At 41.9% G+C, this 27,318-nt stretch overlaps 1 protein-coding gene across 5 annotated transcripts in view; it reads left to right on the top strand.

Moving 5' to 3' along the window:
- The window catches only part of RPN2 (ribophorin II), a 60,279-nt gene that overhangs the window by 11,516 nt on the left and 21,445 nt on the right, over positions 1 to 27,318 (top strand). For all 5 annotated transcript variants that reach the window (XM_064573146.1, XM_064573147.1, XM_064573149.1 and 2 more), the window contains exons 3-9: positions 5,203 to 5,298; positions 5,859 to 6,034; positions 10,814 to 10,889; positions 11,872 to 12,006; positions 14,388 to 14,564; positions 16,232 to 16,350; positions 18,003 to 18,108. In XM_064573146.1, the coding sequence (XP_064429216.1) occupies positions 5,203 to 5,298; positions 5,859 to 6,034; positions 10,814 to 10,889; positions 11,872 to 12,006; positions 14,388 to 14,564; positions 16,232 to 16,350; positions 18,003 to 18,108 (885 nt within the window). The remainder of the gene's footprint in view (positions 1 to 5,202; positions 5,299 to 5,858; positions 6,035 to 10,813; positions 10,890 to 11,871; positions 12,007 to 14,387; positions 14,565 to 16,231; positions 16,351 to 18,002; positions 18,109 to 27,318) is intronic.

Raw genomic sequence — 27,318 nt, forward strand, 5'->3', positions numbered from 1 at the left:
TTAGCTCAGTGTCTGGTACATGGTGAGCACTTATGAAGGTCAATATATTTGTACTGTTCCAACAAGTACTGAGTGCTTGCTGAAGGCCAGGTACTCAGCTGATTGCTGGGGAGAGCAGACAGTCAGACATTCCTTCGGGCAGTAATTTACTTATGCAGCGTCTGCTATGTGCCAGGCATTATGCTAAGTGCAGAGAAGACAACAGCTCATTATCTAGTGAAAGACAGGGACCATGATAGCAAGACCAGGTGCTGAGTGCAAAGGGACTCCTAGTGTGTGGAAGGTCCCAGACACAGGTAGTGTGAGAGTCCAGTAGAGGGAGCAGCTTGCTCACCCTGTCTGCTGGGAAAGCTTACTCTAAGCCCCGACCTTGTACAGGGGACTGGCTGCTGCACGATTTAGTCATTCAGCAGATACTTAGTGAGTTCTGCTATGTGCTAGGCGCTGGGGATTCAGTGTTGAACAATGAGAGAGAGAGAGCCTCTGCCCTCTTGGAATGTATACTCTAATAGTGGAGATAGGCATTGGTCATATAATCAAGTAGATATATGAATATTTATAACAATGGTAAGTTTTATGAAGGTGAGATATATGGTGTTATAAATAGGGGACTTTGACTTGGTCAGGGAAGGCTTTTCCGAGGAAATCTCTGAGCTTAAATCTCACTCTGTAGCCCCCTAAATTACAGCTCCTTGAGCCCAGGGACTTTGTTCATTTTATTTGTTGTGCATCTCCAGTGCCTAGAGTAGCACCTGGCATGTGGTAGGCACTCAGTAGTTGTTTACTAAGTGAAGGAAGGGATGATTGATCTGAATTCTAAAGGGAAAGTAGGAGTTAACTGGGAGACTAGGGAGGGAAGGAACTTCAGGCAGGGGGAATGGCAGGGGCAAGAGTCCTGTGCAGGCAAGGAGTAGGTTACATTTGAGAGACTGAGAGGAGGCCACATGTGGAGCTCCAGATAATGGGAGAGAGAGGAGTGGAGCCCGAGGGGAAGGTAGTGGCTAAGTCTCAGTGCCTCGGTAGCCACAGGAAAATGTTTGCTTTTTCTCTAAAGAGCAGTTGATTTTAAGCAGCAAGTATCAGGATCCATTTTCATTTTGGAAAGGTTTCTCCTGTTCTGTAGAGGACAGACTTTGGCAGGGGATTATGGGGCAGGACTGAATGCAGAAAGGGTGCAAAAGGTAACACCCAGACTTCCAACTTCTGCTGCACAGGTGGATGGTTGGGCCATTCCATAAGACGGGAACACGGAAAGAGAATGAGGTTTGTGTGGGCAAGACCATGAATTTGGTCTTAAATATGTTGACCTTGAAGTGCCTTTGAGTCATATAAGTGCCATTGAGAGAAGTCTGGGCTGGGGGTACAAATCTGAGACTGTCTGCATAGAGGTTCTGGACGAAGCTGTGGGCATGAATGAGATTGCCTAGAGAGAGAGAAGATGGATGAGAAGTGGGCTAAGGAGTTGAAAAACTCCACTGTTGAATGATCAGGTAGAAGAGGATGAAACTAAGGAGCAGCTGAGAGTAGAAGAAGAGCCAGAAGAGTGCAGGGGATTCCTCGAAGGGAAGGAAGGGAATATTTCAGAATGAGGAAGTGATCAGTTCTGTCCAGTGTTGAGGGAGGGAGTACTGGGAAGTATGCTTTGGCTTTTCCAATTGGAGATTTGCTGGTAGAAAGAGAAAGAAGGTAGCAGATGGGGGGTGGGAGTAGGTAGAAGGATCAAGGAAAGTTTATTTTAAAAGAAGTCTTGGGGCTCCTGGGTGGCTCAGTTGGTTAAGCGACTGCCTTCGGCTCAGGTCATGATCCTGGAGTCCCGGGATCGAGTCCCACATCGGGCTCCCTGCTCAGCAGGGAGTCTGCTTCTCCCTCTGACCCTCTTCCCTCTCATGCTCTCTGTCTCTCATTCTCTCTCTCGCAAATAAATAAAATCTTAAAAGAAGTCTTGAAGGGATGCCTGGGTAGCTCAATCAGTTGAGTGTCTGCCTTCAGCTCCGGTCATGATCCCAGGGTCCTGGGATTGAGTCCCATGTCAGGCTCCCTGCTCAGCCGGGGGCCTGCTTCTCCCTCTGCCTGCTGCTCCCCCTGCTTGTTCTCTTTCTCACTCTCTTTCTTTCTGTCAAATAAATAAATAAAAGTCTTAAAAAAAAAAAAGAAGTCTTGAGTTTTGTTAATATGTCAGGAGTTACCAGTTGAGAGGGAGAAGTTGAACTGACAAGGTGGATGGGCTTCCAGATGGAGAGAAGAGCCTGTACTAAGCCTGGAGGCTTAAAGGTGCTTGTTGGGTGTTGGGGGCAGTGGGTGGGTTGTCCAGGGCAGCTGGAGCAGAGGCGTGGGGGGAAGTGTGGTAAGACGTGCATAAGAAAAAAGGTGGGCCTGGTTACAAAGGACCTGGTGCGGGGGTTCTCGCCTGGGTATGCCTCCATAGCACGACAAGGCAACAAAAGTCTGGCGAGATTACAGAACGTGGTGTGAGAGGGGTTAAGAGTAGTTGGGAGACGTTCATGGATGAAATAAGGGAGAGGTAAGGGCAGATGAGAGAGATTTAGCTGTCTTTTGGCTCCTGATTCTGTTCGGGGAACTGTAGGGAAGAATGGGTTGAGAAAAGCACTGATGTTCTTCGCTCAGGAGGATGTTTAGATAATTGGAGTATTAATAGAGGGCTCAGAAAGTTGGAGAGGAGCAGATGGGGAATGGACATTTAGGGGGTGATTTGCAGCCTTCAGTTGGGAAGATGAGTCTGGAATAAGGACAGCTGAAGTCAGAGTTAAAAACTGCTGGAAGTAGCCAGCTGAGGCCTCAGCAGTGGGTGGGCTTACTGAGCGTCCAGGGTGTGTCTCCCGGGTTCTTCTCTCACTTCTGCTGCTGCTGTTAAAACCAAGTTGACACTGGGAGCTTTGAGGCCACTGACTGCTCGTACTGTTTACCTTGATTTGTCTGGGCAAAGAATTAGAATTGGCACGTTGCTGGTCTTCTTCCAGGACAAATCAGAGGTTGTACAGCTCAGACTGTGGAGCTAGGCTGCCTGGGTTTGAATTCTAGCTCCTCCATTAAGAGCTGAGTGACCTTGGATAAGTAACTTTGCCTCTCTGATGCCTCAGTTTTCTTGTCTGTAAACGTAAGATAATAGGAGAGCCTAATGCATAGTGAGAAATGCACATCAAGCACTTAGAACAGTGTTGACACATTATGGCAGCAATGACCATAATCCTTGTTTAGGGGTCTTGGATGCTGTTGTTCTATTGTTAAAGCACCAGATGGCGACAAAGCACGTGTCTTAAGCTTACCTACAGTCTGCTGAAGGATTCCTTAACTAGATTGTGCTCTTCAGATCCCTAATTTGTGCAGGGTGAAGTATTTCTTTCTTTGGTTTCTTTCGAACTTCTGGTTGAAACTCATTTGTTTTGAGACTGCCACTTAAATTTTATTCATAAAATTAAAAAATAGATTTTTGGTTAAAGTAGCACATGCACACAGTAAAACATCAGATAATACAGCACAGCTGTTAGTGGAAAGCAGCAACCTGTTAGGTGGCCCCCCTTGCCCTACACTCTGTCCTACTCCTCAGAAGCACCCACCAGTAACTATTTTATTGCCATTTAATTATGAATAGGTGACTTTTATGTTACCTCAATCAAAATATTTAGTGATAGAACTATTAAATAATATTTCTTGGAGTTTGATACAATAAGAATAGTGTGGATTTTATAATGTGCCTGCTTTGTGGCAGGCCCTGTGATTGGGGTTCATCCAAAGTCTTTGCTCTTACGTAACTGGTCGTGGAGGGAGGTAGTTAGTACCGTATGGTAAGTGCTTTGGGGGAGCACTCTGGGGGGGAAGGCACCTGGCCTAACTTGGGATGAATGTCAGTGAAGGTTTTTTGGAAGAGGTGACACCTGAGCAGAGATGAAGATAGGATCTGGTTTGGCAGACAGGAGGGGCAAAGGACAGGTGCTCCCAGCGGCAGGAATAGCAGGGTCACATACATACCAAGGCGAGATCATAGTGTCTTTGGGTCGCCAGAGTACAATGGAGGGTAAGATTTGGGAGTTGGAGGTGGTGTGGTGATGAAGCTGGCCCTGAAAGTGAATGTCAGTCATGAGGGCATTTTATGCTGTATCAGAAACTTGGACTCTTGTTCTGAGGATAGTAAGGAACTACCCAAGGGTTCTGATATGTGGTTGCATTTGTATTTTGTAAAGATCACCTTGAGCAGTCAGTATGCAGAATGGACTACGTGGCTTGAGACCAGTTAAGAGATGATTATAACAATCTAGGTGAGAAATGGCAAGTGCCTGAAATAAGGCAATGAGAGAAACCAGAGGATGGGGATTGGGTTTGAAAAATGAGAAGGGAGATAAGTTCACTAGTCCTGTAGGGTAAGGGAGAAGTCAAGAGTGATTCCTAGGTTTCTGCTTCCGGTAGCTGGGTAGGTGGTGGTGCCTATACAGGAGCTAGAAAGTCCAGGAGCAGAAACAGAAGGTTTCAAGCTCATTTTAGATGTGCTGAACCTGACTTAGCTTTGGAGACATCTAAGTGGAGACCCCAGTACAGTTAGAATCAGAGGAGACACTTAGCTTTGTCACCTTTACCAGGTAACTTACTACTCCAAGCCTCAGTTTCTTTTTCTGTTAAATGGGAATGATAATATCTACCACAGGGTCTTTATGTGTTCATTAAGAGGAAGAGCATCATAAACAGCACAGGTTATGGCCAGAGCAGGTGGTCAGTGGAAGCGGTTTCTTTCCTTTTTTTCTAGGGTTCAGAAGGACTAAAGTACTTGAGGTTTGTTGCTCTTGGCATGAACTCAGCAATTTTGTGTGATACAGTGTCCTAAGGAAAATACCTGCTTAAAACGTGAAATCTTGTATAGCTCATACTTTAAGCCATCACAGATTGCTTAGAATTTTGTCATCAAAAAGCATGTACACTTTCCCAGGGGCGCCTGGGTGGCTCAGTTGGTTAAGCGACTGCCTTCGGCTCAGGTCATGATCCTGGAGTCCCGGGATCGAGTCCCGCATCGGGCTCCCTGCTCGGCAGGGAGTCTGCTTCTCCCTCTCCCACTCCCCATTTGTGTTCCCTCTCTCGCTGTGTCTTTCTCTGTCAAATAAATAAATAAAATCTTTAAAAAAAAAAAAAAGCATGTACACTTTCCCAGTCTCTGTGTATATCACCACTTATCACTGACTTTCCACCCCTGTTTAGAAAGCATGCACCTTCATTAAGTCAAACCTTGATCCGGCCAATGTGGACTCCCTTTTCTATGCAGCCCAGTCCAGCCAGGCCCTCTCAGGGTGCGAGGTGAGTCTAACTTCTACATTTATATTTACTTTTGAACTATAAAGTGTTTTTTTTTTAAAGAGGGAGGGTTGTGTCAGATTAATTTTTTTTTTTTTAACAATGAGAATCCATTAGTGTGGGTGGAAATTCCATTCTTATGATTTTGTTTTTCTTAAGAAAATGGAGTTTATTTTTAGCCCCCGAGTTTTCACTTTTTGGGGCTTTTAAATAACTTTTTCCTATAGTTGCCTCTCTTCTGGGAAGCCTTGATTTTTCTTTCCATCTCCCTTTGACGTTTTAAAAATGTTCAAAGTAAAGGAAGAATGCCCCTCATACCAGATTTCTGGAAATCCATTTTATTGAACATAGGGGAGCCATATAAGCAGGCATGTGACTTGCCAGAATCTTTTCAAAAGCGTTGTGCTGCATTCTTACAGACACTGAATTCTGGTGTCTGAGGAGCTGAGGGGCAATGATGGTGCGCCGCTGGGTGGTGTGACTTTGGCGGTTACTCTGCATGTTGTTGGTCACCCACTGCCAGCACCTGTTCTAAAACTCTGTGTCTGCCAATCCTTTCTTAGATCTCTGTTTCAAATGAGACCAAAGATCTGCTCCTGGCAGCTGTCAGCGAAGACTCATCCGTAACCCAGATCTACCACGCCGTGGCCGCCCTCAGTGGCTTTGGCCTTCCCTTGGCTTCCCAAGAAGCACTCGGTGCCCTTACTGCTCGCCTCAGCAAGGAGGAGACTGTGTTAGCGTAAGTCATCGTGTCGAGCGCTTCTCCGGCTTCTTCGGTGGCAGAGACTGTCCTGAAGAGGGTTCATCCACTGGTTCAGCGAATCTTTTCTGGGCACCTGCTATGTGCTGTGTGCTCTTCCAGGCGCTGCAGACGCAGTATTGAACCGAGGCAAGCAAGGTCCCTGTCCTGATGGGCTCACTTGGACACCGTGGTCCTCACGACACTGAGTCCGAACATAGACACACTGCCCCATAAAGACAGAATTGCTTTTGAGGTGAGAGGCTGCAGCAAGGGTTAGGAGATAACCGAGGGAAAGTGAGGCCAGCAAGCTGCGTGCATCTTTTGTTGAGCATTGGCCAGGGCACAGTGAGCTGTTGGCAGTGGGGACTCTGCCCTGGAGGAGGGCTTACAGGATCCCTTGAAGTTGAGAGACAGCATCTGGTGGGAGAAGTGCATGCTCAGAGGGGAGAGCATTCTAGCAACCAGACTGTACTACTCTGCAAAAGGCTTAGGGGAAGGAGAAGCACCTTACAGGAAAGGAACTCTGAGCAATTTTCCTCTTTGTTATAAATTTAAATGTTGTAATTGACTTGAGGACGTTGACTAAACTTTAAAGTGATAGTATATGTAGTTTTTTTTTTCTGTAACACTGAAACTCCTCATTTAAAATGGCATACGTATTTTTTGTTTTGTTTGTGTCCCCCCATTCAGTTGCAACCCCTGAAAGAGGGTAGAGCGCCTGGCCTCCTGTTAATTGTTTAGCAATAGGTTGGTGACACCAATTCCCTGTTGCAGAATAGTTCAGTTTCCCAGAGTTTTTTTGAGGGGGGGTGGGGGTGTTGTTTTGTTTTGGCTAAGGAAGATCAAAATGTTTCTAAACTGGAAGCTTTGTTAAGGGCAGGGCTCATAGTCAATTGCATTCTCTCTGTCACTTACACCCTGCTCATTGTCACATGGTCAGTCATCAGTAACTTTGGGGCTGTCTTTCCTGGGGCTGATGTTTTATATACACTTTGCCTAGTCAAGTACTGCTGTTCTTCGGTTTTAGATCACGTTATTTTGATCTCCTCTCATAATCTCTTGGGGGAGATCTCCAAGGATCCCCAGTGAGATCCCTAGTCTCCACTGTCAGTGCCTCAATCTGATGCCACCTTCTACAACAGAATCTTTCCATTTCCCTCCAAGCAAAAAAAAAAAAAAAAAAAAAAAAAGTCTCCTTCCTCAAAATCCCAGAACAGGAAAAAGTGCAAAGGAAGTATATCCGTATCCATTTTGGAGTTAGACTTGGGTTTGAACACCAGCCTTATTTCTTCCTTGCTGTGTGACTTTGGGTTAGTCACTAACCTCCCCGAGCCTCATCTATAAAAGGAGACCAATAATCCTTACATCACAGAACAAATGTCAGGATTAAATGAGATAATGCATGAGAAGAATCTAACGCAGTGTCTGGGTCTTAGTGGACGTGCAACAAAAGCTCCTCCTCCTCTAGAGCACTTCCTTCCTAGGTCCCTTTCTTAGGAAGCTGGTTACTTCCTTGGTTGTATTGTAGTCATTTCTTTTTTTTTTTTTTTTAAGATTTTATTTATTTATTTGAGACAGAGAGAAAGAGAGAGACAGAGAGCACATGAGAGGGGGGAGGGTCAGAGGGAGAAGCAGGCTCCCTGCCGAGCAGGGAGCCCGATGCGGGACTCGATCCAGGGACTCCAGGATCATGACCTGAGCCGAAGGCAGCCGCTTAACCGACTGAGCCACCCAGGCGCCCACTGTAGTCATTTCTATATTAGATTGTAAGCATCTTTATTTGTGGTGCTCACACAGTGTGATGCATGGTAGGTGCCCCACAAAGAGTTAATAAAGGCTGAAACTATACTTTGACGTTTCTATTCTCTTGAAGAAAGCTGGCTGGTAGAAAGAGCACATGCTTGGGATCGGAAAGAACTGTGTTCAGATCCAGACCCTTCTACTTAATACGTCTGTGACCACGAGCAGGCTATGTAATCCCTCTATACCTCAGTGTATTCATATGTAAAACGGGTACAGTGATATTTGTCTCACAGGATTATTGTGAAGATCAAACAAGCAGGATGCCTTGTAAACATTACTACCAACTTGTCCTTGCCCTGTTTAAGGAAATCTGATATAAATTAGGACTTCTAAATGGGCCTTCTACATTTAAGTGGATTTATTCTAGGATATGAATGTTCATAAACTTGTCTAGAATGGAGAAAAAAATTTCTAGGTTTGAATGAACCATCTGAAAAGATGCCATTGTGGTCCCTCATAACCCAATTTCTTTAAAGCGTCTGTTGTATGTTAGCAAGACAAGATCGGCTTTCTTAGTGTTTGAATAAAGTACTCCAGAGGGAAAGAAATTGCCAACTGGAGAGTAAGTAATTAAAGCCAGTGACAAAACTTTTCAAAAGCTAAGTGGATTAATTTCATTCTTAAAAACTTCTGAAGTTGTTACCAGAATGACATTCACTCGTTCTAAAGAGAAAAATGATATCTTAATTGAAAAGTTCTTTCTTGGCTATCTTAGCAGCCTTTTCTGGGCTCAGCATTTATCACGGGCAGATGTGGGATTTTTATCTTGTTTGGAAGTTCAGGTTTCATTTTCTCTAGTGCATTTTAACAACAAGCATCCCCAAGGAGTCTTTGAATGCTTGGGGCTTCCCTGCCCATGAACTGTAACTGCTCTGTTTTCTAGCTTGTCATCTTAACAGGATTAGTTTTTCACAGAGGGAATCTAAATGGTTATGATCTCAACGGAAGCAGACAGATTCTCTGTCCACTCCCCAGCATGTTGACTTGATGGACAAATGGTGGTTTTACACAAAGGCCCCGTCACCTTTTGGGAAATAGGGGACCATTCTGGGGTTGAGCAGCAGTACTTTCTCCATTCCACCCAGAAAAAGCACCATTTCTATTTTCCAAGTTATCTGCACTAATAGAATCTAATAAGAAAAAATCTTATGTGTGCATACCTACCATGTTCTACCCTCAAAGTTTATCTTACAGAAATACATTCATCAGTGGATGCAAATACATGAACAAGCCATAAAAAGAATGAGGTACTGACACACGCCTCAATCTAAGTGAGCCTTGAAACGTGATGCAAAATGGAAGGAGCCAGACACAAGTTACATAGTGTATGATCCCATTTATAGGAGATATCCAGAGTAGATAAATCCATAGACACAGATGCAGATTGGGGATTCCAGGGACTGTACCCATTAAGCTGGGAAGAAGTTGCTCAATGGCCACAGGGTTTTCTTTTGGACTGATGGGAACATTTTGGAACTACATAGAGGTGGTGAGATACATACTACATACCACTGAATTGTTCATTTTTCAAATTGTTAATTTTCTTATGTAAATTTCAATTTAAAAATAGAGCTATAAATGAGGCCTGTTAACAGAACTCTATGACCTAGTACAACGTAAAGGTGTATCAACTGGAGAGTCAGTGAGTAAATTGTGGTACATCCAAGCAGTATAGTACTATGTCATGGTTCATAAGCGTGAAGTACGTTTACATGTACTCATACAGAAAGACATACATTATGCTATTAAGTTAGGAAGTTGGAAAACAATTATCTTTTAGGGGTAGGTGTTAAAGGAATTTTAACTTTCCTCTTTAATAATGTATTGCTTAGGGGCGCCTGGGTGGCTTAGTCATTAAGCGTCTGCCTTTGGCTCAGGTCATGATCCCAGGGTCCTGGGATCGAGTCCCGCGTCGGGCTCCCTGCTCAGCAGGAAGCCTGCTTCTCCCTCTCCCACTCCCCTGCTTGTGTTCCCTCTCTCGCTGTCTCTCTCGCTGTCAAATAAATAAATAAAATCTTTTTTTTTAAAGATTTTATTTATTTATTTGACAGCGAGAGAGAGAGCACAAGTAGGCAGAGAGAGAGGGAGAAGCAGACTCTCCACTGAGCAGGGAGCCCGACGCGGGGCTCGATCCCAGGACCCTGGGATCATGACCTGAGCCGAAGGCAGCCGCTCAACTGACTGAGCCACCCAGGCGCCCCTAAATAAAATCTTTAAAAAAAAAATGTATTGCTTGAATTTTGGACAACTACGTGCTTTTATAATTAGAAATAAACGGTAGGGAAAGAAAAGGAGAATAAATTAATTCCTTTTATCCTATTTGATGTCTGAAGGGTGAGTGACTTTCAGGTCTCGCAGCAGCGTGAGGATCGCACGAGTATCAAACAGTCGGCACGTGTCTAATGAAGGCTTCCTGTTCATAGCACACGGATCTGGTTTCAGAAAAGTTGCTCCAAATTCTACCCAACAGTCTGCAAATGTAGATTCCGTAATATTTCTTTGGTCCTCGAGTTTCTCACTCTAGTAGAAAGTTCATAGGCAGCTAAGTTCTGCCTAGCGTGGTGTGTTGTGCAACACGGGGATGCCAAATACCCTGGGCTGAATCGAATTCTGTTCTCCCGAAGAGCTTTTCTCTTCTAAACCTAAGTGAGTCTTACTCAGTGTTCTGTATGTGATGCCACTAAGAACAAAACAGATTTCTAGAGGAGGGTGAAGTTGTGCTCCGTCTCTTCTCTGTGCCCACAGTACTTACTTCAGGTCACGTTGCCTGGATTGCCTTCTCCTGCTGTTAGGGTCTTTGTAACGTCCTTTCCCAACTGGATTGTAATTAAGCTCCTTAATGACTGAGGCTGTCTTATACTTCTAAAGAACAGGACAGGGATATTCCTGAAAGCGTCCCAATAGAGGAAGGAGTGAGCAGATGAAAGGAGATGAGACTTGACATTCACTGGGGTTCTACCCTTTATCTTCCAGAACGGTCCAGGCTCTGCAGACGGCATCCCACCTGTCCCAGCAGGCTGACTTGAGGAGCATCGTGGAGGAGATTGAGGTGTGAATTTATTTCGCCAAATTAATTTCCCAGCTCCTGTCTTTGAAACCTTTTAGAAGAGTCTTGCAGATAGACATGCATGGCTTATTCTGGCCAGTTACATTTCTTTTCATATCCATAGCACACTTACGTTCTTTGTATCAGAGCAATATGTCCTGGGGGATATCCGTTAGGGTAGGATAGTTACACTATCACTTAGGCGACAAATTACTTTTCTAGCCTTTTGTAGGTATAGGTTCATAGTCCACAGATTTTAGAGCCTAACAAACCTGAAATTCAGGTATTTTTTCCGCTACTTATTTCTTTGTAATCTCAGACAAATTATTTAATGTCTGAGCCTCAAATCCTTAAATGGTGTTGTAGGAACAAGTGAAGTTTTAAAGTACCTGGTATATAATAAGTGCTCAGCAAGTGGTCACTGTGTTTTTATTATGACTTGATCCTTTCTTTTGCCTGGGACCTCCTGCTGCTCAGAGACTGCTCTCATGGACTACATAGTCTGTGATGTCAGGCAGTCCACCCAGTGTCCTCACTGGGTGCCCCACAGGCACGTTCACTGCCTTGTGTTGCCCAGGAGAGGAGCATGTCTCTCTCCATCCTTTAGAGCATTGAACGAGAAAGAGAAATGCTCTGCTCTGTAGGTTGTATCCAGATGGATGGCCGTGGAATCCATCTGTGTCCCGATGCTTCCTGGGTGCCCTGCAGCCTGGTGTCTTCAGTGCCCTGACTCCGGCGCTTGGGTTTGAGTACCAGGGGTCAGGGAAGGAGTGCTCCCAGGGCTGCGGAAGACACTGTTCTCTTCGGATGCCTGTAGGATATACTTTATTTCTGCCTCAGCATCTTATTTGACAAAGTACTAAATGACTGAGGGGTTCTCCAGATTTAGAGTGAGATTTCTCAAAACTGCCTGAGGTGACGGTGGTTTGCGTATCTCATTCTGTTATCACTTGACTTCCAACGTGCTTTCATTTTGTCCTGACAGGATCTTGTTGCTCGCCTTGATGAACTGGGAGGTGTATATCTCCAGTTTGAAGAAGGACTGGAAACGACAGCCTTGTTTGTGGCTGCCAGCTACAAGCTCATGGACCACGTGGGGACTGAGCCATCCATTAAGGAGGTACCTAACCATGCTCAGGCGTGAAACCCAAAGGGGTTATTGACTTTATCTGCTAAGAACAGCTTTCTTCAAAGGGGGTATTGAGTTAGGCTTGGGGTGTAGTCACGTAGTGTCTTGGGTTAGGCATTGAAAACGAGAAACAGATGTAATGCCTATCCTCAAGAAACTGGTTGTCTGTGGAATGGACAGGTAAGCAAAGTGTCACATTTGCATTATTTTAGTGTTTTATCATTTTTGTCTTAGAACACTTTACAGTTTAAAAGCATTCTTTTGTGTGGCTCATTTGATCGCCATAGGAAATCTGAGTAATATGCCCAGTCAGACTTGGTCCCTCTGTAGAGTGGCAGCGTGACATGTGTGGGGGGACACACAGATAATAGGTGGTAGCGATGTCCCTAAACCAGGTCTCCCATGCTGCAGGCTCTCTCTCTCCTTCCTGCGTGTTGTGTAGTAGACCTCCAGCCTTGTTACATTTGCTTTAAATGGGGGAGGGTACGTCATGACGTGGTGACAAGAAGGGCACATGTATTACACTAGTGTCACCTCTCTTTTCTTCCTGGTACTCCTTACTGCTTGTCTCTTGAGTGATTTCCATGTCGGTGGCTCAGGCAAACCCTCCTCCTCTTGAGAAGTACGCTGTTCTCCTCCCTTCCACCTCATCCTTGGCAATGGCTAAATCTGAATGAATCTTTGCTGACTGACATAGTTCTCTGAGAGGCGTGTGTATCTACCAGACATCTATCAAGAGTTAATTCTTTTTTTCTTTTCTCTTTGTGTTTTTTTTTTCGCCCTCAAGAGGAGCTTGTTAACCTGAAAGAACCTTTGGTTGAAATGTGTGTGGGAAGTCTCTTTGAGTTGGACCCTCTTTGTACCCCTTGTGCGTGAGAAGGTTACCAACCCTTGAGCTAAAGGATTTAAAATACAAGCTGCTGTTGTTTTAATTTTAGGAGGAGAGATTTGGGTTCCAAGTTAGAACTTTGATTTCTTTTATGCATTTTGAGTTCTGTGCTGAGTTTCTTCAAGTAAATAGTAATTAATGATCTGTCTTGGGTAATTTGAATTGATTTTATATTTTCTCTGGAGGATATGACCTAATAATTTATTCATGTATTAGCATTCTTCTGTTGTCTTTGGTTCATCCTAAGTGTAGAAGATCTGGAGATACCATATTCTCTTAATTTCTATGATGGGTGAAGTGCAGGAATGTGGGTCTTACAGTACGAATCATTTAGGAACTCTCCTATACACGGCACAGTAGATGAATTGGTGATATTCTACATACACAACTTAAACTTTTTCTTGCTTTATTCCCAAGCTTCTACTAACCAGGTATTTGGCTGGAGTAATTTTGCTGTCACTGCTTTTGACATAACCATTCTGGTGAACAGTCACCCATTTTAACATGTCAACAGCCTAGTGATGGAAAAATGTAATTGGTACAATTAAAGAAAATTATTTCATGTCGACTGTGAATAACACTGTCGGGAACAAGGGAGCTCTTTTGTTAGATTGGAGGTTTTAAAAAACAAAACTGATTGAAGTGGAAAATGTTTCCTCTTAAGCAAAAAACCTCCAGAATTTTAATAATGCCTTTTAGGTTCCATTTAAAAAAAAAAAAAACTGCTTTTAGTTTTCTTCTCTAAACAGTCCATTAGTTCTTAATGGAAAGTTATTTTAGTTTCTTTCTAACGTACATTTTGGCTATAAGGTTTCATCTTGTGAATTCAAACTTAACTCCAGTGTACTGCTCAGAGGGGGGTTGGGAGGGAAGTTAGCTTAGGTGGGAGGGTGAGAGGAATTAAGAAAGAATATATTTTATTCTGGAAGGAGACAAATAGATTTACATGTGAATTTTGATCTTGCTTTTTTTTTTTTTCTTTTCCTGTTATAACTTGTAGGAGTTAACCTTTTAACCTCAGTTTTCTCCTTTGGAAAACATTGGTAATATCAATCTTTTCAGGGTTTTTGTCAGGATTTGAGTTCATGCATGTAAAGCACCTGTCATGGTATGTGACACATATAGTAATCTGGAACATAATTGACTGTTATATATTTTTTGGAATATTCTTTCATATCTCTGTAGTTCTCCAAAGGTACCTTGTATTTGTACAGGAAGCATTCAGTAAACAGTTGACAGATAAATGCGTGAATTTCAGTTTGAACCAGAGGATAGAGAAAACACCAAATCCAGGTTTTAATCTTAAATGCAGAATATTTGCTTTCCACCCCCCTCTTACCAATTTTGATTAATGGCGGAAAGATCCTCCATGCAAACACCTAGAAACAGGTAAGGAATGACTTGAGCCAGTGGGGAGCGAGGGGTGGCTCTCCCGCCTTCCTGCCAGAGGAGGATCTCAAGCTGCATTTCCCTTTTCTTTCAGGATCAGGTCATCCAACTCATGAATGCCATCTTCAGCAAGAAGAACTTTGAGTCACTCTCAGAAGCCTTCAGCGTGGCGTCTGCGGCCGCTGCGCTCTCTCAGAATCGCTATCACGTGCCAGTTGTGGTTGTGCCCGAGGGCTCTCCTTCCGACACTCACGAACAGGCTAGCCTTCGGGTATGACTTCCGTGTCCACGCTGTGCGGCCCTGATCGCTGTTTCCAGTGGAAGGCTCTCAGAAATCTAAGGACTGGTGGAAACCTGATTGTAACCCCCCCGAGGACATACCCATTAAATGTAGAGCAAGGCTCATTTCCCTTAGCTTGGAATTGGGGATATGGCCCCTGGGTGAACTAGTCACAGAACCCTTCAGATCAATCCAGAAAAGGTTTTTTTTTTCTGGAAGATTTTTTATCGTCAGTCTTTCGAGAAATTAAATGCAAGAGAATTGTATTTCCGGAGTCGTAACACTAAATGTATAGAGAAGTCTTGCTTCTAAAAGGCATTTTCCAGTACCAGAACTTTCTAAATACGGTATTTAAAGACCGCTTTTTAAATTCCCCAGTAATTCTGGTGCTTACAGTTTTTAACACCAGGTCTCTTTCTCCTGCTGTTGGCGGTTTGTCTTTCTACCTCTTCATAGCTTGTCCCTCCCTCTCGCTCAGCAGGAAGCAGAGACTGCTTTTTTTTTTTTTTAATTTTTTTTTTTTTTTTAAAGATTTTATTTATTTATTTGACAGAGACACAGCGAGAGAGGGAACACAAGCAGGGGGAGTGGGAGAGGGAGAAGCAGGCTTCCCACGGAGCAGAGAACCCGATGCGGGGGCTCAATCCCAGGACCCTGGGATCATGACCTGAGCCGAAGGCAGCCATTTAACGACTGAGCCACCCAGGCACCCCGCAGACACTGCTTTTTTATGGCGACTCTCTGAACAGAGAAAATGCACAGATCTTGAATACGCTTGGAGTTTTCATCTCAAATGAGGCATTTGTTGCTGTTGTTTGGAAATCAGTGATAAGCCAACATCTTCATAAGAAATTAGCATTTTATTTTATTTTAAAGATTTTATTTATTTATTCATGAGAGAGAGAGAGAGAGAGGCAGAGGGAGAAGCAGGCTCCCAAGGAGCAGAGAGCCCGATGCAGGACTCGATCCCAGGACCCCGGGATCATGACCTGAGCCGAAGGCAGATGCTTAACCATCTGAGCCACCCAGGTGCCCAATTAGCATTTTATTTATGTCTAAACATTGGGGTTCCACACAGGAGAGTTCCATCGGTTCTACTTTAGTGGCCTTTTCACATATTCTCTTGAAGAAGTATGCCCTGTCTTTCAAAATTGCCTCTCCTCTCCCTGATTACACTCACACCCCCTCAGCAAAGGCTGGGGTGAGAAATCACCTGATTAACATAGTTCACCATGAGTCAGGAGGGGGCAGCTAAGAGAGCAAACTAGAAGTATTGGCTTTGTAGCTAGACAGGCTGGGGTTTGAGTCCTAGACCAACTGAACTGGCCACGTAGCCTCAGTTTCTTCATCTATCTCAGATGATTGATAAAGGAGCATGTGTGTAAAATGCCTATCCTTGACTGAAGAATGAGAGTGTTGGACAAGATCATCTTTAAGATCCTCCCTACCTCTAACATTCTATAATCTATCCCATTACCCAATTCCTTGTATTCTGTGTCTGATTTCTGATAGAACGTAGACCAAAGTCAGTGAAGGTGTCTTGAAATAAGGTTCTAACCCCGGAAGAGCTGGCTCCCTGTGGATAAAGCACCCCAGAAACAAAATTTTATACTTCTTTGGCCTTTGTTGCTACAGATTATTTTAAAATTTATTTCTAGTTGCAGGTCACCAATGTTCTGTCTCAGCCTCTGACTCAGGCCACTGTTAAACTAGAACATGCTAAATCTGTTGCTTCCAGAGCCATTGTCCTCCAGAAGACATCTTTTACCCCTGTAGGGTAAGTCTTGAGCTTATTTTTGAAGGGTATCAATAGACTTGTTTTGCCTGTAGCCAGTATAACCCGAATTAATATGGATATTATGAAATACCCCCAAACCAAATTTACCTAAACTTTGGTTAGGTAAATTTGACTTACTAATATCAAAATTCTATAGTTATATAAGAAAAGGATTTTTAAAGCTAAAAGAGGGGCATCCGGCTGACTTAGTTGGTAGAGCATGGGAATCTTAATTTCGGGGTTGTGAGTTCAAGCCCATGTTGGGTGTAGAGATTACTAAGAAAAATAAATAAATAAACTTAAAAAAAAATTAAGCTAGAAGAATTTTGTTTTAGTTTTACTCTTTCCTTCCCTATCTATTTCTAGTTGTCTCTGTCATTGTGATGTAAGTAGCCAGTTTTAAATTTAATACTGTTTTTTTCTGATGTATGAGTAATACAAGTTTATTGTAGAAGAAATACAGAAAAACACAAAAAATACAGATCACCCATAATTCTACCACCTGGAGATAGATAGGATTCTATCTCCCCCATAGGATTAAATCTTCTTCAGTCTTTTTTTTTTTTTTTTAAGATTTTTATTTATTTATTTGAGAGAGAACAGAACGGGCAGGGATGGGGCGGGGTGGTGGGTGGCTGGTGGCAAAGAGGGAGCCCAACGTGGGGTTTGATCCCAGGATCCCAGGATCATGACCTGAGAAAAAGGCAGACACTTAACCGACTGAGCCACCCAGATGCCCCTTCAGTCTTATTTTTAATGGTTATATATTGTTACGGACATTTTAAAAGAATTAAGGATGAATTTTTATATGAGACTTTGGTAAGTGTTAAATTGGTAAGCTAATGAGACTGGGAACTCTGAATTTTAGAGAGAATATGTGTTTTTTGTTTTTTTTTTTAAGTAAGCTCTAGGTGCAACATGGGGCTGGAACTCTAGACCATGAGATCAAGAGTCGCATGCTAAAAAAAAAAAAAGTGTTGCCTGTTCTACTGGCTGAGCCAGCCAGGTGCACCAAGAATATGCATTTCTTAGACAACGATAAAGATACACAGGCAATATGTCAAATTAAAAAGCAAAATCATTTTTAGGAATGCTGAGTGGAATGGTAAAAGACATTTGGGATTTTGCTGTGTAGTTAGAGTTAATTTTCTACCCTTTCCCCCCTTTAAAATAAGTTACTGATATTTTCATAGAAGTAAGGTATGTCATTTTTAAGAAATTCACAAAACACAGGAAAATAGAAATAATACAAAAAATTGCCTGCAATTATGCTGCTCTACACCAACCTTTTTGAACATTTCTACTCTCTTTTTTTTAAAACATAATAGGGATCATACTGTAGACTGTTTTGCATTTAATTGTAGAAGTCTACCCGAGGGGGGTGGGATTTTAGGATTTTAGGAGCTGAGAGGAGAAAACAAAGGAAAGAAGACTTTAGAGACTTGAAGAGGAGGTCATTTTAGATCTCTCTGAAGTTTTGCCCACACCATAATCTGTGATTAAGCAGGAGGTTGCCCAGCTGGGTGGGAAGTTGAAAGGTGAAGATGTGGTGTAGCCCTGGCTTGTCTCAAGGAGGGTCACGCGCAGCCCATTTGTTACATTCATGACTTTGCTATGTAAATTCTTGCTAACCCTGCTGTCATTCTTAACAGGGATGTTTTTGAACTAAACTTCATGAATGTCAAATTTTCCAGTGGTTATTATGACTTCTCTGTCAAAGTTGAAGGTGACAACCGTTATATTGCAAATAGTGTCGAGGTAAGTGCTTTTCTTGTCATCCCCATTAAATCCACAGAAATGACCAAGTAGGCACACAGCATTAATCGTATGGTATATTGCCTTCATTTTACAACCAAGTTAATGTGAATATGTTAAGAGAAGCATAGGTTTAAACTACGCTTTTCCAAGAACTTGATCATAGTTTTATTTATAAATTATTCATTTTCTATTATGATTTAGTATTAGTATCTCATAAAATTTAGGAAGTAGAAAAAATAAAAATCACCTATAATTTCACTGAGACATAAGTATTCTTATTATGATGTTTTGTGTGGTAGGTCTTGATAGATTTAGAAAAGTGCCTGATACTAAGTAGGTGACGAAAAGCATCCAGTGACATACTGTAGTGAGGCTCTCTGGGTAAAGTACAAAAGAAAATCAGTAAGTTTCTTTTCTTTTTTTGTGTGTTAGGGGTGGGGGGCAGCAAAGCAAAGTTTATTGAGAGATAGCAAAGTTCTAGTACAAAGCTCCCAAGGAGGGAGGGGACCTAAAGAGGGTTACCCGAAAATCAGTAAGTTTCATAATGAATTGTGTTTCATGTTTCATGTTTAGCTAACTCTAGTTGTGTTGAAGATCCAAAGTGGTTTTAAGGATGGCAAACTATGCCTCATTTATCTGATGCTTGAGGAGTGAGGTATTACACATTAGTGGTTTTCCCAGCTAATTGGAGTATACCCCTTCAGTCACCGTGGCTTTCATTTTAACCTTTTTCATAGAAGTTTATTGAAGATGAACTACATGTTTTCCTACTTTCTTAAACTTATGGTTTGGTTGAAAGATATGGATATGGTTTAACCACTTCTTATTCTGAATTAGGATCATCAGTATGCACCCTTTATTGAAGGCCTATGACATAAGAAGCCTAGTTGTGTGTGCTTTTGCTTACGTTATTTTTGTCTTACAACAACCCTAAGACACGCACAGATCGTTGCACAGAAGAGGCTCAGACGGGTCGAGTAACTTGTTCAGGTCATGCAGCCTGTGCTTGGGTGGATTCCCTGCCCAGGATCAGTTTAGTCAGCGTGCCCTGCAGAGCCTTCAGCCTGCATAGTGGCTGCGGGGCTGTGTGCAGCCCCACCAGCCGGCCTTCCCTTCAGCTGTCATTTCTCAGTGCTTTTGCCACCGTGTCTTCGCTGCATCTGCTTGGTTAATTGTTGTGCCTTCTGTCGGATGAGGGGGACTTGGAGTGGTCCTGCGCCTTTCCTGAATAGATAAGATATCCTGTTTCAAAAGTGGGGTGTTACTTAACACAGGTAGGTTAAACACTAATATTTACAGTTCGCCAGAAGGGAAGATATTTTCTGGAACTCTTTTCTTCACTTTTCAGGTGTCATTTTCCACTCACTTTTTTCCTTTTTTAAAAATTTATTTTAATCTTTATTTTTTTAAGTAAATCCTATGCCCAACATGGGGCTCAAACTCATGACCCCGAGATCGAGTCACATGCTCCACTGACTGAGTCAGCCAGGTGCCCATCGTTTTTCTTTTTTTTTTTTTAAGATTTTATTTATTTGACAGAGGGAGACACAGCGAGAGAGGGAACACAAGCAGGAGGAGAGGGAGAGAGAGAAGCAGGCTTCCCGCTGAGCAGGGAGCCCAGGATCCTGGGATCATGACCTGAGCCAAAGGCAGATGCTTAACCAACTGAGCCACCCAGGCACCCTCGTTTTTCTTTTTTTAATAAAATGTTTCATTTTTTTCATTTAGAAATAATTTTGATCTTAAGTTGCAAAAATGGTATGAAGAATTTCCATGTAAAGTAATGAAATTTTTAGGTTTTTTTTTATGTTTTTAAACTTTTTTAAAAAAGATTTTTCATTTATTTATTTTTGAGAGAGAGAGCAAGCATACAGAGGGAGAGGGAGAAGCAGACTCCCCACTGAGCAGAGAGCCCGACACGGGGCTCAATCCCAGGACCCTGAGACCATGACCTGAGCCGAAGGCAGAGGCTTAACCAACTGAGCCACAAGGCGCCCCAAGTTTTCAGGTTTTAAGGATGGAAAACTATACCTCATTTATCTGATGCTTTGTGGGAATGGACTTAACCAAGTATAGTAGTATAAAGAATGCTCCTTACCCAGCTTCCCCAAATGTTAATGTCTTGTAACTGTTATATAATTATCAGACCCAGGAAGTTTACACTGTTTGCGATACTAGAATTCTACTAGAATAATAGAATTCTACTCTAAGAAAAAGCTATCCCTCTCCCGACCCTGTCTTCATTTATTTATTTACTCAATTTATAACACTTTGGGCTCATGGAAATTTATTTTACTCTGTAGGTTATGATCCTTTCCTATCATCATTTATATTGTTGCTCACATTATCCCAGGTTTGACCTTTAGGAAGCTCCTCAAGTTGGCTCCTATGACACTCACTTTTTTTTAATGAAAGGACAAGGCAGCTGGAAAGTTTGACCTTTTCAAAAGTGGGGCATTATTTAACGTAGGTAGATTAAACACTTATATTTAAAGTTTGTCAGAAAGGAAGATATTTTCTGGAACTCTCATCTCTGCCTTTTCTCTACCTCATGTCTGACCTTTTTGGGCATGAGACATCTGATCCTAGTCCATTCACTAACACAAAATTTGGGTAGAAACTATTGTAGTGTGCACCTTGAACCTTTAAAATCTAGATCCTTTGAATTTTAGCTTGTCTCATTAAGGGTCCTTATTTGCAGCCGAACACGTTAAAAGGCAGACTTTTCTTTCTTTCATTCTTTCTCCTTAAAAAAAAAAATTTTTTTTTTGCCTGAAACCTTTTCTTCCTTCTATCTTCACAGTCTGAATAACAACATATCCAGTTTAAGTGCCATACCCATAGGACACAGTTGTTCTTTTTTTTTTTTTTTTTTTAAGGTTTTATTTATTTATTAGAGCATGAGCAGGGGGTGGGGGGATTGGGGCAGAGGGAGACAGAAAGGCAGGCTCCCCAGTGAGCAGGGTGCCTGATGCGGGGCTCAATCCTAGGACCCTAGGATCATGACCTGAGCTGAAGGCAGACGCTTAACCAAGTGAGCCACTCAGACATCCCAGGACACAGTTGTTCTTAACCTCTTCTTTCTTTCCATTTCTGACTTCCAGTCAGTCACCAAGTCCTGTTGATTCCATGTTTGAATGGCTTTTGCATGAGCCCTTTGTTCTTCAGTCCCTGTGTTCCCAGTTGGGTAGAACCCTATATTCTCTATCAAGATGGGTAAGGGAGTTTCTAACTACAGCTGGCCCTTGAACAACAAGGGTTGCATAGGTCCACTTACATGTGGATTTTTTGACAAATACAGTACAGTAGTGTAAATGTATTTTCTCTTTCTTATGGTTTTCTTTTTTTTTTTTTAAGATTTTATTTATTTATTTGACAGAGAGCACACGCAAGCAGAAGGAGAGGGAGAAGCAGGCTCCCTGCTGAGCAGGGAACCCAATGCAGGGCTCCATCACAGGACCCTGGAATCATGACCTGAGCCAAAAGCAGATGCTTAACCAGCTAAGCCACCCAGACACCCCTCTTTTTTTTTTTGAAGATTTTATTTATTTATTTGAGAGAGAGAGAATGAGAGAGAGCACATGAGAGGGGTTAGGGTCAGAGGGAGAAGCAGACTCCCTGCCGAGCAGGGAGCCCAATGCGGGACTCGATCCAGGGACTCTAGGATCATGACCTGAGCCGAAGGTAGTCGCTTAACCAACTGAGCCATCCAGGCGCCCCCAGACGCCCCTCTTAATGGTTTTCTTAATGACATTTTCTTATCTCTAGCTTTATTGTAAGAATATAGTAGACGATATATATAATGTACAAAATAAGTGTTTATCGACTATGTTATCAGTAAGGCTTCTGGTCAACAGTAAGCTATTAGTAGTTAAGGTTTGGGGGAGTCAAAAGTTATACATGGATTTTCAGCTGCACTGGGTGGGAGTCGGTGCTCCCCACCCTCTATTGTCTTCAATTTCTGCCCCTTCCATTTAATTTTCCCTAAGTGCTGCTAGAATGATAAAATCACATTGTTCCCCGGGTTAAACATTTCCTTGATTTCCTATTGCCTGTAACTGAGGTCTACACACCTTAGAATGGTTTAGAAGGTCCTCCACAAGGCATGTGCACATGCTTCAGTGTGGGTCCGTCCCCATCCCCTCAGTGCTAGCTGCTCTTGACTGCATACTGGTTCTCAGATATGCTTGATGTGCACATGTCTTTGGATCTCAGCTCTTGCTTCCCTCCATAAGAAAGGCTCTTCCCCTACTTTGCTCATACACTCAACTACTCATGCTGGAAGGTCTAGTTCAAATGTTTCTCCTTCATCTGTGCTCCCACAGAACTTTATTTTTATTTTTTTTTTTTAGTCTGGACTATTTCAAATATACAGAAAAGAACAGAAAGTAATTTAATGAATCCTCATGTACCCACCAGCCATTCAACTCCTTCATACCCTAATATTTTGATGTATTTGTCCTACCCCCACCCCACCTTTTTTGGTAAGATATTTCTGTATTTCTGTTACACATATACGTATTTTTAAACAATATAGTGCATTGATTTGCATCTTCTTAAAATTTGTATATTGTATGCATCCTTTTGCAGTTTGCTTGATCTCATTCAATGTTAATTTTATGACAGTCCCGTTTATGTCTGTAGAACTAGAACTATATGCATTCTACGGGTAATTGTCATGAAATTGTCTTCCTTTTATGAATGAATCAGATTTTTATTAATTTATTTTCCTGTTGGTGGACATTTAGATTTCCACTATTACAAACAATGCAGCTGTGAACATCTTAGCACATGTTTCCTTGTGTACATTTTGTTTGTTTATCTAGAGTGAAGTTGTGAGATCATAGGTTGCACTTAGCTTCCAGGTTTATTAGGTATTGCCAAATTGCTCTTCTCTTCGTATTCTTACCAGTATGTGGTATTAAGAATTTTTGATAATTTGATGGATATGAAGTGGTGTCTATTTTTTCTTTTAAAGTTTTATTTTTTTAGTAATGTCTGCCCCCAATGTGGGGCTTGAACTCATGACCCTGCGATCAAGAGTCCAACATTCCACAAACTGAGCCAGCGGGGCACTCCAAAATGATGTCTTGTTTTACTGTTTTTCCTAGTGAGAGTGAGCATTTTTTCTTGTTTATTGGCCTTTTAGTTTTCCTTTTCTGTGAATTGTTGTCTCTTTTGTCTGTTAGTCTTTTTATTATTGAATTTTAGGAGCTGTTTATGTTCTGGAAACTAACCCTTAGTTATAAGCATCAGATATCTTCCCCCAGTGTTGCTTTATGGCATCTTTTTTTTTTTTTTTAAGATTTTATTTATTTATTTGAGAGAGAGAGAATGAGAGAGAGAGCACGAGAGGGAAGAGGGTCAGAGGGAGAAGCAGACCCTTTGCTGAGCAGAGAGCCCGATGCGGGACTCGATCCCGGGACTCCAGGATCGTGACCTGAGCCGAAGGCAGTCGTTTAACCAACTGAGCCACCCAGGCGCCCCGCTTTATGGCATCTTTTGATGCACAAAAGTTATTTTCAGTGAAGCCTAATTTAAAAGTGTCTTTGCCTTGGGGTGTCTGGGTGGCTCAGTCGTTAAGCATCTGCCTTCGGCTCAGGTAATGATCCCAGGGTCCTGGGATCGAGCCCCACATCAGGCTTCCTGCTCAGGAAGCCTGCTTCTCCCTCTCCCACTCCTCCTGCTTGTGTTCACTCTGTCCCTGTCTCTCTCTGTTAAATAAATAAATAAAATCTTTACACACACAAAAAAAGTGTCTTTGCCTAGATTGTGCTTTTTGTGTTTTTAAAAAGTCCTATACTACTCCAGGGTGATAAAGATAATCTCCAGTATTTTCTTCTAACGGTTTTTAAGGTTTTTTCCCCCTATATTTATGTTTAGGGCTTCAATATACTTAAAGTTTACTTTTGTTGCTATAGTATTTTATATCCTGTTGATAATTTTTCTTATTGTATTGTATTACCATTGTTTGCTTATATGTGTTGCTTTTTCTTTTGACTGGGAATGGGAACTCCCTGTGAGTAGAGACCAAGCCTTATTTTTTCAGTGCTTAGTCTCCATCTCAAACCATTTTAGAAGAAAAGGATGGAATGTATAAAGATGTTTCCCTACATTCCTGGGCTGTTAGAACTATGGTAACTCATCTTTGAAGGGTGAGCTTTTTATCCTACACAAAGTATCTTGGCTTTTTTTTTTTTTAATAACAACTTTATTGAGGATATAATTCACAAACCCATTAAAGTATATATAATTCAGTGTTTTTAGTATATATATATTTTAAAGTTTAATTAATTAATTAATTAATTAATTAAATTTTTTTTTTTAAAGATTTTATTTATTTATTTGAGAGAGAGAGAATGAGAGACAGAGAGCATGAGAGGGAGGAGGGTCAGAGGGAGAAGCAGACTCCCTGCCGAGCAGGGAGCCCGATGTGGGACTCGATCCCGGGACTCCAGGATCATGACCTGAGCCGAAGGCAGTCGCCCAACCAACTGAGCCACCCAGGCGCCCCTATTTATTTATTTTAGAGAGAGGGAGAGGAGTACATGCATGCACACGAGATAAGGGGCAGAGGTTATGGGAGAGAGAATCTCAAGCAGACTCCGGGCTGAATGCCAAGCCCGAAGCACAGCTTGATCCCACCACCCTGAGATCATGACCTGAGCTGAAACCAAGAGTCGGCCACTTAACTGACTGAGCCACCAGGGCCCCAGTGTTTTTTTAGTATATTTACAGAGTTTTGCAACCATCACCACTGTCGAATTCCAGAACACTTCTATCACCCCAGAAAACAATCCTGTGTCTATAGTAAACATCCCTTATTCTATAGGAATATATCCTCTTTCCAGTATTGACAATTACTAATCTACTTTTTGTCTTTATGGTTTGCCTACTTGGAATATTTCGTAAAAGTGGGATCATATAATATGTAGCATTTTGTGTCTGGCCTTTCTAATTAGCATATTTTTCAGGTTAATTCATGTTGTAGCATGTATGAGTACTTTATTCCTTTTAGGGCTGAGTAATATTCTATTGTGTGGACATACCACATTTGTTTATCAGTTCATCAGTTGATGAACTTTTGGAGTTTTTCCACTTTTTTTGGGTATTACACATAATGCTGCTGTGAACATTCATGTATACATTTTTGTTTGAACATCTGTTTTCGGTTATATGAGGTGTATGCCTAGGAATGGAATGCTGGGTTATATGATAAACTCTATATTTAACTTTTTGAGGAACTGACAAACTGTTTTGCAAAGAAGTTGCACCATTTTACATTTCTACTAGTGATATGTAAGGGCCCAATTTCTCTACATCCTAACCAACTCTTGTTATCTGTCTTTTCATTCTGGCCATCCTAAATGGGTGTGAAGTGGTCTTTCACTGAGATTTTGATTTGCATTTCCCTGATGGCTAATGATACTGAGTATCTTTTCATGTGCTTATTTGTTTATCTTTGGAGAAATGTCTATACAGATGATCCTTTGCCCATTAAAATTTTTTTCTTTTTATTTCTTCCTTTCCAATCTATCTCCTTTCCTTTTTTTGTTATGCTATTTGTCTTTTTATGTTATTGAGTTTTACACTTTCTTAATATATTCTGGATACAAGTCTCTTATCAGATACATGATTTGCATATATTTTTTCACAGTCTGTAGATTGTCTTTTCCCTTTGTTGATGTTGGTTTTTGAAGCATAAAGGGTTTCATTTTGATGAGGTTCAGTTTCTTTTTTTTTCTTTCATTGCTTCTGCTTTAAGTGCCGTGTCTAAGAAACCGTTGCCTAATCCAAGGTTATGAAGATTTACTCCTCTTATAGCTTTAGCTCTAACATTAAGGTTTCTGATTCATTTTGAGTTAGTTTTTATATGTGGTGTGAGGGAGGGGTCCAACTTCCTTCTTATGCATGTGGAAATCCAGTTGTTGCATGTGGAAATCCCAGCACCTTTTGTTGAAGACCATTCTTTCCCTATTGAATTGTCTTGGCATCAAAAATCAGTTGACCATAAAGGCAAGGGTTAATTTCTAGGCTTGCAGTTGTATTCCATTAGTCTGTGGTTTTTCCTTATACCAATGCTATGCTGTCTTGGTTACTGTAACATCTTGGCTTTTTATAACTTCAAGTCTGGTGTTTGTCCAAGTGTTTCTGTGATTGTTGGAAAAATTATCTAAGTGCAAAATAGCAGAAATGGCTAATAACTATTATTCATGCAATGATAATAAGCCCCAACTGAGGCCATTGCTGTCCTTCTCCTTCCCAGTGATGAAGTGAGCATTACAAAATCTCTCCTTCATTATGTTATAGCTTTATGCGTGTGTGTGTGTGTGTGTGCGCGTGCGCGTGTGTGTTCTGACCTCTGTCACATACGCAGCTTTACTTTGTAATTTCAGTGATAGTCACACTCAGAGCCTCAGAGCGACCCCGGGTCAGCAGGTCCTGTTTACTCTCCTGAGAGATGCTTGACATTGGTCAGAGTGCATTAACGGTGGTTTGGTGTGGAAGGCCTGTAATAGCACTCATTGACATTGAACTTGCTGTCAGGGGAAACATGGGTTTTCAAAGCTGTCATTAGCATTAATTGCCCCTAATGCACCATTATTTTTGACAGTAATGAGCTAAACAGGGAGGTTATTACTCTCAGCAGAAAGACTGCATTTCCTGGTGTTAAAACATTTTTTGAGGTATATGTGGTACGCAGCACAGGCAAGGAAAGGACTAGTATGATTCAGTGTAAAGCAGGCTTAGCTGCATTTAAAGTGGCTAAATAGGTCCCTTTCCTATTATAAAAATTAATCCTGAAGTGTTAGTATGAAGGAAGAAGCAGCTAACCCACAGGGATCCTACTCTGAATTCTTCACAATGCAGCTTTGAAAAAAGTTACAATAATTTTTATTTCTCAATTTGCTTTAAAAGAGTAGCATAAAAATGCTTTTCTTGGGCACCTGGGTGGCTCAGTTGGTTAAGCGACTGCCTTCGGCTCAGGTCATGATCCTTAAGTCCCTGGATCGAGTCCCACATTGGGCTCCCTGCTCAGCAGGGAGTCTGCTTCTCCCTCTGACCCTCCCTCCTCTCATGTGCTTGCTCTCATTCTCTCTCTCTCAAATAAATAAATAAATAAATAAAATCTTTTAAAAAAAATGCTTTTCTTTTCAGTGTTTCTAGAGACTCATTTGTAGTAAGATTTTAGGAGCAGAAAGACTTGTT

The sequence above is a fragment of the Mirounga angustirostris genome, unplaced genomic scaffold (assembly GCF_029215605.1).
Source record: "Mirounga angustirostris isolate CCGP_5_RB_7025 unplaced genomic scaffold, mMirAng1.0.hap1 SCAF_10, whole genome shotgun sequence".
Taxonomy (NCBI): domain Eukaryota; kingdom Metazoa; phylum Chordata; class Mammalia; order Carnivora; family Phocidae; genus Mirounga; species Mirounga angustirostris.